General features: G+C 35.5%; 1 protein-coding gene across 6 annotated transcripts in view; it reads left to right on the top strand.

Moving 5' to 3' along the window:
* The window catches only part of DMD (dystrophin), a 2,246,075-nt gene that overhangs the window by 187,735 nt on the left and 2,046,196 nt on the right, over positions 1–12,144 (top strand). For all 6 annotated transcript variants that reach the window (XM_055393453.2, XM_055393450.2, XM_055393451.2 and 3 more), the window contains exon 2: positions 7,556–7,617. In XM_055393453.2, the coding sequence (XP_055249428.2) occupies positions 7,556–7,617 (62 nt within the window). The remainder of the gene's footprint in view (positions 1–7,555; positions 7,618–12,144) is intronic.

The raw sequence follows: 12,144 nt of genomic DNA, 5'->3' as shown, positions 1-12,144 counted from the left end.
CTCTTGATGCTATGAGAATGACCACAAATGTAGCTGCTTAAAACAGGACAAATTTATAATCAAACAGTTCTTCATAACTTCAGATCAGAAGTTTGAAATTGGCCTCGTTGGGCTAACATGAAGGGTCAGCAGAGCTGTGTGCCTTCTGGCGGCTCCTGGGGAGAATCTGTTTCCTTGACTTTTCCATTTTCTAGAGGCTGTTCATGTTCTTTAGCTCATGACCCTCTTTCTCCATCTTCAGAACCAGCAACACTGGGCCAAGTGTCTCTGCCATCTCTCTGATTTGCCCTCTTGGGCCTCTCTCTCCTCCTGTTAAGGACACTTGTCATTATGCTGGGCCCACCCAGATAAACCAAGATAATCTTGCTGTCCAGTATGAGCTGGTTAGCACATCTAATTCCATCTGCAACCATAATTCTCTTTTAAAATAATTTATATTTAGCCTATTTTAAAACAATTAAATTTTAACAAAACTTATTCACAGATTCTAGGGATTAAGATGTGGACATCTTTGGAGGACCGTAATTTTCTCTACATGTTAACAGAATCAGTATCTGTACAGAAGAAAAATGAGAAGAGTTCTGAAAAGTAATTTGGTCTCCAGTATCTTGAAAATACCTTTATTGAACTCTACTATGTCACACTTTCAATGCTTACCGCTTGGTAAGACAGTTATAACCCAGATAATCACTGTCTTAGAAATTAGAAAGGATATAGGCAATGTTAAGAAAATGTTTTATAGGATGATGAACAGTGGAAACTGTATTATGCTGACTGTCCAGCGAGTGAGAAATAAGGAAACATTTTTGACACTGTTTTTTCTCTTCTTTGTACAGTAATTTAATTATTTTAAACCACCTCATTATAAAATGACCATGAATGTCACCTTCGGCCCAATGTTCTATAGTCCTGTGATCAAAAGCTATTACTCAGATTTAATGGAAGCATTTTTCATGCCAATTTCCATTGTACTCTCCTCCACTTTGCATTGCCATTTTGTAGCATTAATAACATGGTAAACCCATTTTCTAAATATGTCCTGAGTTTGGAGTCTTCCTTCATAATGTTCCACAATATCACATAATCGTGTCTAATGTTTACCATTAATCTTCTGCATTTTTCATTTCCTTTTTTCTCATTTTTGGTGGAAGCAGAGAATGGACTGACTCTAATAGCTCTTCCATATTGCTTAATAGTCCTCTCTTTAAGGTGAAATAAACTCATGTCCCTTCATTTTTCTTCCCTATGTGCATTTCTAAATTGTTTTCAACTTTAATGTTTCCTTCTCCTCCTAAACTTCTATTTTCTGGGTAACTTAAGAGATGAGACTCTTCAGTTAACATTAACTAGCACCCAAGAAAGTATCAGTAACATTTAAAAGAAAATGTTTTCCTAGCAAAGATTGTGATTAACTGCCCTGTGAAATAAGGATAATTTCTGGTATTCTTATAACTGGGTGGGTTTTTTTCCCCCAAGTTTTTAAATGATTTCACCCATGATGTCTTATATGGTAGTATATAAGGGATCTTGTCATGGAGACTACCCATAATCTTACTCCCAGCTCTCTTTGTAATTTTATCACATTCTGCTCCCTTCTTCCCATTTTAGAGTGCAGGAAAATTGCATATAATGGAGAGTGTGCACTTTTGGTTTCCTATCTCCCTGCCTTTGCCCTTGGTAGCTTCTCAATAAGATTCATCTTTCCCTTTGCACCTTTTCTTCTTTCCTTATTTTTGCTCATCTTTCTAGATTAAACCTAGCCATCACCTTCCAGAAAATGTCTTCCCTAATATCCATGTGGCTACACATCCCTTTCTTTGTGCTCCCGAAGTACCCTTTGAATGTAGTTACCCTTAATTATGCAAAATGTTTAATATTTACCCATCATATGTCATTTTCTACTATGCTGTGAACTTTGGTAAAAAAGGAGTCTTTTTTATCTTCTTGATAATTAGTACAGTGAGTAACATATACTAAGCATTCTGTATATAATATTTTCTATACATTATTGCATAAATAAATGAATTCATGACATCTTAACAGTTCCATGAGTGAAAAAGCAATGAATGTCGTCAATTCACAGAAAAAGTCCACCAAACTGATAAGTTCTACAATGGAAATTGAGACCTAGTGCCTTAATTTTACGTTCTCTCAGTTTGTCCAGTATCATTTTTGTGCAGTAACTCACTCTTGTGAATCACTAAGATCACAATTTAATTACCCCACTTTTATAGGGGATTGAGGGTCTGAGGGATACCAAAGTTAATAACAGGGTGAAAGGTCTTTACACTAATCGTAAAAAATATGAAAGAACAGATTTATTGAATAAAAAGATTTTATTAGAAAGGGTTAATTGATTTTGAGATGAAATATAGTTTTTGTGTATGGCAGAAAGCTAATTTTATATGGGTTTTCCCCACAGAGAGAATAAAATACAATGTTGGTCACTTTTTGCAATATAGGAACTAGTAGTTCTTCATTCTTTGATATCTCCACAGAATAGTTTTAATGTAAATTTTTCTAGGAGGGATTTTTCTTCCTTGCCTCTCAGATTGTTATACTCAGGCATATTTGTATTAGTAGAAGAAAATCACTTATAAACAAACCCTAGAGGAAATGAAATAAAATATATGTTTCTTGAAATGATTAAATAGGAGTATATAGTCACTTCCTGATAAAAGTTTTCACTTGATTCTTTTCTCCTCTTTCTTGATGATTTCATGTTAATATCTCCTACTATAGATTGTGTATCTACAACAACATACTCATTTCAAAATAGTCTCTATAAGCTCTGTAACAATTTATGTGTATAGGTTTATATGTGTCAACTTTAACTATGAATGTATAGGTGATCATACTTAAAATGGTCAAATTTTAAGTAATATGAGAAATTATAGTAGAAATAGATTTAACTATACTGTGCTGTGCTTAATCACACAGTTGTGTCCAACTCTTTGCAACCCTATGGACTATAGCCCACCAGGCTCCTCTGTCCATGGGGATTCTCCAGGTAAGAATACTGGAGTGGGTTTCCTTGCCCTCTTTCAGGGGATCTTCTCAACCCAGGGATCAAAGCCAGGTCTCCCGCATTGCAGGCAGATTCTTTACCATCTGAGCCACCAAGGAAGCACAAGAATACTGGAATGGGTAGCCTATCCCTTCTCCAGGGGATCTTCCCGACCCAGGTGTTGAACCAGGATCTCCTGCATTGCAGGCGGATTCTTTACCAGCTGAGCTATCAGGGAAGCCCCAGATTTAACTATATACAAGTATAAAATTTTAGCATAGTAAGAATGAAACAAAAATTGAAAACAAAGACCACTTGGGAATATATATTCGTTCATTGACTAAGCGTAAGTAGCTTAATTTACAATAGTGATTTTTTACTTGGATTTCATGGTATTAGGAATATTTGGCAGGGAGGTCAGTTAACCTCATGAACCTGTATGTAAATATATGTGTATAGGCATTTTTTTCTGTAGAAAAGGATTATTATTTTTTTTATCAGATGATCAAATGGAATCCATGACTTGAAATGTTTAAAAACTACTAATATATTACCTCATTCTAATTAATTTATCAAGTGCTTGATAGATGATACATGAGCGGAGAATATGAACAAGTATTTTGGAAAAAGTAGAAACATATAGAATAAATAAACGTATAAATTATGTTCTGTTTCGTTAGTAATCAGTCAGTCAGTTCAGTCGCTCAGTCGTGTCCGACTCTTTGTGGTGCTGGAGAAGACTCTTGAGAGTTCCTTGAACTGCAAGGAGATCCAGCCAGTCCATTCTAAAGGAGATCAATCCTGGGTGTTCATTGGAAGAACTGATGCTAAAGCTGAAACTCCAATACTTTGGCCACCTCATGCGACGAGTTGACTCACTGGAAAAGACTCTGATGCTGGGAGGGATTGGGGGCAGGAGGAGAAGGGGACAACAGAGAATGAGATGGCTGGATGGCATCACCGACTCGATGGACATGAGTTTGAGTAAACTCCGGGAGTTGGTGATAGACAGGGAGGCCTGGCGTGCTGCGATTCATGGGGTCACAAAGAGTCGGACACGACTGAGCGACTGAACTGACTGACAGATTCAAATTATAGCAAGCATCAACTATCTCTTTATATCTAATAAAACCACATTTGTCCAAAAATACAAGCAAAAAATCTGCTATCAACAGCATAAACTCACTCTTTCTGATACCACTAAAAAATGGTATGACCATTGGGAAAGCAATATGCCATTATTTAGTAAAAATCATAAAATTTTCCATAATGTTGACTCAGTAATTTCTTCTAAGACTGTTATACAGCAGAAGTTGGAAAAGAATTCATGAAGATATTCATTATGATGGAATCTTTAATAGCAAACAAAAGGAAAAGGTAGCCCATATGATGTTTATGGTAAAATAAGTAAAAAAATAAAATGCAGAATATTATTGTGGCTAAGTAAAATTCATATTTTTGGAGAATTGTAATGTGCAGACACATAACTTTTGGTGATCCTTGTATGTTAAAATATTTTCGTTGTACTAATATATGATAAAATTGAAACAACAAATATTAATTAGCAAATATAAGAACATTATTATATAAAATATTAACAAATCATACAGTATCATTAAATGGTTCATTTTTCACTTCTAGATAAACACATGTAGACATGCGGATTGTTCACTTTAAAATTCCAGGATGTCGTTCACATAGGTTACAACATACATGGAACATCCTGGGTTGTTCAAAATAAGGCTCTAAATTCATGACTATTTTTTATTTGTGTTAATATGTTCACCTTTTATGACTCTGATCACCTTGTAGCAGTCCATATTACCTATACAGTCAATATAACATGGTCACTGTGAAAAGTCATGGACTTTGATTCAAATAATCTATAGCAGTTCATCTCTGTCAATTATCAGTTTTATTCCTTCTGAGCTTGTAGTTTTAATGTATAAAATGGTAAATTACATATGGGCTGATTGAAATTGTGTATGTAAAACAGCTTTGTAAACAATAAGATAGTAATGTTATATCTTATAATAATGATAAAATTTGTATTATTAATATTTGTCATTTTAAAGAAAATAAATGTTACTATACCAAAAGAAAACATTAGCAAGTAATTCATGGAAGGCATATTTTTTTGCATTAAAAGCGAAAGAGGTACAAGAGTACATTTAGTGAAGATGTTTATATGATGAAGCTCACATTTAGTGCTTTTTACACAGCAAATGCATATTTTGCACATTATGTCAAGGCTTCCTTTCTGCCTTCAAGGCCTATCTAAAAATTGTTCTTTGTACATATAATCAAAAACAATAAAAATATTGCTTTACTACCCACTTTTCATTTAAAAGCATCTGGAACAAATCTCTTCAAAACACCCTCATATTCAGCTTTTGGTGAAGATGTTTGGGTATGTTTTAAAAACCTGAACCCTGTATAAGAGACTGCAAAAGAGACATAGGCATTTAGAACAGTCTTTGGGACTCTGTGGGAGAGGGTGAAGGTGGAATGATTGGGGAGAATGGAATTGTAGCATGTATATTATCATAAGTGACCAGTCCAGGTTCGACGCATAAATTTTCCTCTGTTCAAAAAATAAAAAAAAAATAAAAACCTCTGGATGAATGCTTTCAAATGACTCATTCATTCTCCCATGTCTGACAGATATATAGGATATATGTGAACATGTAGGAAAAATAAGTCGAATTGCAAATAAGGTTATTAACTTTTGTGAATATATGTGTATGCCATTGAGAAATAGACCTATACAGAACTGTCTTTCTTTATAGTAAGTCAGTGAAAAGGGTTAAATCTTGACCATCTGAAATTCTGTTTATTTATTATTGTTATTATTTTACAGAGTATTATTAGATTTATGGCAGTAATATTCAAAAGAGGCTAGATTAGATTTAAAAGCTATTAGTATCTATTTTTATTTATTCACACTTGTCAACAAAGGAAAGATTTCTATGTTATAGCTATCATGTATCCTCTACTGTGTGAATAATATTGATATTTGACCATACACAGTAGCTTGTGGGAGTAACACAAATAAGGAAGGAATATTTTGTGATGTTAAATAACATTTTTTCATCTAGGAAAATGGTTTTAGGTTTATTTTTTTTTCCACTATTCTCTTTTATATTGCTTAAGAATATCTACTTATGGATTAATAATACTCTTTAAAGATAAACAGACATTCTTAATGCATAGATACGTGTGTCACAGGAAAGTGATATTTTACTGTATATCATCTGTTTTCAGAAGCAGTGGAGATTGACTACTGAAAAATAATATAAGAGCAAATGAGGTTATTTCCTGAGGGCATTTTAATAAGGGTTCTTTTGACCCATGTAAATAAAATATGAAATGTCTCAATTTTAAGTCTCTCTCACATACACTTATTTATTCAACATTGACTAATATGATTGCATTTACAGTAATTTCAAGATAAGCTTCAGCATCAAAAAAGCATTTTAATAAATCACAATTGATGATTTTCCTGTCCATTGGACTCAATACTAACTTCCGGCTTTGGAAAAAAGAGATAATTTTTAGAAGTTTGAATTCTGCGAAGCTCTTTCTTAATAATTTTCCACCCTAATCTCTTGGTGTAAGAAGTCCTTGGGGATTTTTCCTTTGAGTATATTTGTATACATGATCCATGAAGAGTATCATTTGCATTTTGATTTGAAATTTCCTGACTTTTAGATGAAGAGAAGTGCTAGAAATTTTGTAGTTTTACGATCCCCCTTCCTCTAATGCAGTCACGTATTGATCAAATATTTTCTGAGCTCTTAATTTGTGCAGACAATATGCTAGGTTCTGGGGTACAGAGATAAGCAAGCCATGCTCCTGATCGCCAGGAAACCTCTCCTATAATGGGAAAAGGTATGTTAGGGGCCTGTGTTAGAGTATGCAGGTATTACAAAGGAGGGAAAAATAATTTCCTCATGGACTGGGAATGGGGCAAGAGGAAAAGCTCAGGAATAGTTTTTGGGAAGAAATAACAGACAATTATTTCTTTTGATTCTACTGGAGCATCTACTCATTATAGTTGTTTTGTTGGTGTTTAGTCACTAAGTTGTGTCCAACTCTTTTGTGACCCCATGAACAGTAGCCCACCAGGCTCCTCTGTCCATGGGATCTCCCAGGCAAGGATACTGGAGTGGGTTGCCATTTCCTTCTGGAAGGGATCTTCCAGACTTCAAGGGTCGAACCCATATCTCCTGCATTGGCAATTAGATTCTTAACCACTGAGTCACCAGGGAAGCACCACTATTAATAAATAGTCTCTTTTTTAATGCTTTTATATAGTATTTGAATGAGTATGGACTTAACTGTATCAATTATTTTTCAGATTTCATTTTAGTTTGGATGCTCAGTAGCAACATCACTCATGTTCAATTTCATTATCAGTGAATTTACTACTAAATATAAAATAACACTAATGTATATTTACAAATTTATTTCACTTGTAAAACATGAGTGATATCCAAAGTTGCTTCTTGACGCTCTCTGTCTTTATTTTTTCTTTTTACGTTGTAGATGAAAGAGAAGATGTTCAAAAGAAAACATTCACAAAATGGATAAATGCACAATTTTCTAAGGTAAGGATATTTTGTTGCTCCTCTATTGAAACATGATGCTGATTTTTCAAAATGAACTGTGTATCTGTGTGATTTAAATGTCCATATTGTTTTTCTCATAGTCTTTGTTTTAACTGTGCAAATCTGGGAATATTATATTGACTTTTAATTAAGGAAGAAGCAACAGAATATGTGGTAAAGAGAAATTATTTAATTTGATAAAACATATCTTTGATTCTTCTTCACAATATTAATTTCTTCAACAACATAAGTCACCAGAGGATTTTGTCAGCAATCTTCATCAAGTAGCTGGTATATGTCATACACTAGAAGAAGATAGGAGAAATCTTTATTGTTCTGAAAACAAATCATTTTATTGGTCCTTCTTGATCTTTACAAAGTACAGGAAAAATGAATAGGCCATTAGGCCCCAATGATAAGTTTCTTCTCTTTATATGTAGACATCAATCCATACTCCTAATATTTATTTATTTTGCAAATGCAACTAACTCGTGATCAACAGTACAATTCTCGATAATTTTTACATGAATATAGAGTAAAATATTATTACTTTGAAAGCTACCATTAAGAATGAAATATAAGGGGTTTGCTGTGGGTTTCAATATTAGAAAGACTTGATTTATATTTAATAACTGTGGATTGGGCAAATCAGTCAAATGTTTTGTAAGTCAGTTACCTCATCTTTCTATTGTGTGTGTGTGTCTGTGTGTGTGTGTGCACCTATATAATCAGTCAAATACAGATAATAGAAGTATAAAGCTAATAAAATATGGATCCTATATGCAAGGCTTTAAGAGAAGTAAAATGGTGATAATGGTTATTTTGCATGTTATTGTGATGATTAAAAGAGGCACACTGTGTGAGAATTTCTAGCACAATGCTTGGCACCCTTAATATTATAAATTACTCTTTTCTTGAGCCTGTTTCACTTTGTGAAAATCTTGGCAGTAGATCCAAAAAATCTACTGGGAGATGCAGTCTAAAAAGTGTTCCCTTTACTACTTCAAAAGGTTTTAGAGTACCATCCATTCTTTGTGGTATTTGACAGCAGAAATGCACCAGGTACTCTTTAGTATATTGGCAAGAAGGAAAGTTACTGAATTTTAACTAATCAAATTTTATTTATATTTACTTGCTGAGGTATTTAATAAGTTGTTATTACAGAACTTTAATAAACATAGGAATGAAATATGTTTTTAAAATCTCAACATTTTTAAAGTAAGTGGCATGCAAATAATATAAAAAGAGCAAATACAAATGAAAAATAAACTCAGAAGTATTTAGGATCAGTTCAGTTCAGTCGCTCAGTCGTGTCCAACTCTTTGTGACCCCATGGACTGCAGCACGCCAGGCCTCCCTGTCCATCACCAACTCCCGAAGTTTACTCAAACCCATTTCCATCGAGTCAGTGATACCATCCAGCCATCTCATCCTCTGTTATCCCCTTCTACTCCTGTCCCCAATCCCTCCCAGCATCAGGGTCTTTGCCAATGAGTCAGCTCTTCGCATGAGGTGGCCAAAGTATTGGAGTTTCAGCTTTAGCATCAGTCCTTCCAATGAACACCCAGGACTGATCTCCTTTAGGATGGACTGGTTGAACCTCGCAAGAGTCTTCTCCAACACCACAGTTCAAAAGCATCAATTCTTCGACACTCAGCTTTCTTCACAGTCCAACTCTCACATCCATACATGACCATGGGAAAAACCATAGCCTTGACTAGACGGACCTTGGTTGGCAAAGTAATGTCTCTGCTTTTTAATATGCTGTCTAGGTTGGCCATAACTTTCCTTCCAAGGAGTAAGCGTCTTTTAATTTCATGGCTGCAATCACCATCTTCAGTGATTTTGGAATCCCAAAAAATAAAGTCTGACACTGTTTCCAATGTTTCCCCATTTATTTGCCATGAAGTGATGGGACTGGATGCCATGATCTTAGTTTTCTGAATGTTGAGCTTCAAGCCAAACTTTTCACTCTCCTCTTTCACTTTCATCAAGAGGTTTTTTAGTTCCTCTTCACTTTATGCCATAAGGGTGGTATCATCTGCATGTCTGAGGTTATTGATATTTCTCCCAGCAATCTTGATTCCAGCTTGTGCTTCTTCCAGCCCAGCGTTCCTCTTGATGTACTCTGCATATAAGTTAAATAAGCAGGGTGACAATATACAGCCTCGACATACTCCTTTTCCTATTTGGAACCAGTCTGTTGTTCCATGTCCAGTTCTAACTGTTGCTTTGACCTGCATACAGGTTTCTCAAGAGGCAGGTCAGGTGGTCTGGTATTCCCATCTCTTTCAGAATGTTCCACAGTTTATTGTGATCCACACAGTCAAAGGCTTTGGCATAGTCAATGAAGCAGAAATAGATGGTTTTCTGGAACTCTCTTGCTTTTTCAATGATCCAGCACATGTTCGCAATTTGATCTCTGGTTCCTCTGCCTTTTCTAAAATCAGCTTGAACATCTGGAAGTTCACAGTTCACATATTGCTGAAGCCTGGCTTGGAGAAGTTTGAGCATGACTTTACGAGCGTGTGAGATGAGTGCAATTGTGCGGTAGTTTGAGCATTCTTTGGCATTGCCTTTCTTTGGGATTGGAATGAAGACTGACCTTTTCCAGTCCTGTGGCCACTGCTGAGTTTTCCAAATTTGCTGGCATATTGAGTGCAGCACTTTCACAGCAGCATCTTTCAGGATTTGAAATAGCTCAACTGGAATTCCATCACCTCCACTAGATTTGTTTTTAGTGATGCTTTTTAAGGCCCACTTGACTTCACATTCCAAGGTGTCTGGCTCTAGGTGAGTGACCACACCATTGTGATTATCTTGGTCATGAAGCTCTTTTTTGTACAGTTCCCTTGGTATCTCTAATTTTCTTGAAGAGATCTCTAGTCTTTCCCATTCTGTTGTTTTCCTCTGTTTCTTTGCATTGATCGCTGAGGAAGGCTTTCTTATCTCTCTTTGCTATTCTTTGGAACTCTGCATTCAGATGCTTATATCTTTCCTTTTCTCCTTTGCTTTTCACTTCTCTTCTTTTCACAGCTATTTGTGAGGCCTCCTCAGACAGCCATTTTGCTTTTTTGCATTTCTTTTCCATGGGGATGGTCTTGATCCCCGTCTCCTGTACAATGTCACGAACCTCTGTCCATTGTTCATCAGGCACTCTGTCTATCAGATCTAGTCCCTTAAATCTATTTCTCACTTCCACATATAATCATAAGGAATTTGATTTAGGTCATACCTGAGTGGTCTAGTGGTTTCCCCTATTTTCTTCAATTTAAGTCTGAATTTGGCAATAAGGTGTTCACGATCTGAGCCACAGTCAGCTCCTGGTCTTGTTTTTCCTGACTATATAGAGCTTCTCCATCTTTGGCTGCAAAGAATATAATTAATCTGATTTCGGTGTTGACCATATGGTGATGTCCATGTATAGAGTCTTCTCTTATGTGGTTGGAAGAGGGTGTTTGCTATGACCAGTGTGTTCTCTTGGCAGAACTCTATTAGCCTTTGCCCTGTTTCATTCCCTACTCCAAGGCCAGATTTGCCTGTTACTCCAGGTGTTTCTTGACTTCCTACTTTTGCATTCCAGTCCCCTATAATGAAAAGGACATCTTTTTTGGGTGTTAGTTTTAAAAGGTCTTGTAGGTCTTCATAGACCCATTCAACTTCAGCTTCCTCAGAATTACTAGTTGGGGCATAGGCTTAGATTACTGTGATATTGAATGGTTTGACTTGGAAATGAACAGAGATCATTCTGTCGTTTTTGAGACTGCATCCAAGTACTGCATTTCAGACTCTTTTGTTGACCATGATGGCTATTCCATTTCTTCTAAGGTATTCTTGTCCACAGTAGTAGATATAATGGTCATCTGAGTTAAATTCACCCATTCCAGTCCGTTTTAGTTTGCTGATTCCTAGAATGTCGATGTTCACATTTGCCATCTCCTGTTTGACCACTTCCAGTTTGCCTTGATTCATGGACCTAACATTCCAGGTTCCTATGCAATATTGCTCTTTACAGCATCGGACCTTGCTTCTATCACCAGTCACATCCACAACTGGGTGCTGTTTTTGCTTTGGCTCCTTCCCTTCATTCTTTTTGTTGCAAGAGAGCATCAGAGGGCAGACACACTGAAACCATATTTAGGATAGGAACTCATAATTCTGAGAATATTTATCAGGTAACTGTGTATGGTTTAATTGCTGTATCTAGTGGCCTCATTGAAAATTTCACAACTTTGTAGCAGACAATAGATAAAAGCTTTCAAACAAATCTATCAACAAATCAAAAGTATAAAGAGATTTTTTTCATAGTAATAATGTATGTAATAATAATAATAAGGTACTCTGAATCTTTGAATTAAACTATTTTAAACTAACTTATTTTAGTAAGGGGTGTAAACATGATAGACATTGTGAATTCTCATTTCCACAAATCTAAATAGATCATCAGTCTCTGTACATTGACATTTCTATGTGTTGTTTACCATAATGCATGTGCTAATAAACAAACATAGTTTGATATCTTATATT

The sequence above is a fragment of the Moschus berezovskii genome, chromosome X (genome assembly GCF_049115385.1).
Source record: "Moschus berezovskii isolate FMDL1 chromosome X, NW_MosBer_1.0, whole genome shotgun sequence".
Taxonomy (NCBI): Eukaryota; Metazoa; Chordata; class Mammalia; order Artiodactyla; family Moschidae; genus Moschus; species Moschus berezovskii.
The sequence above is the reverse complement of the archived record's forward strand: the minus strand, read 5'-3'. Positions and strand labels throughout refer to the sequence as shown.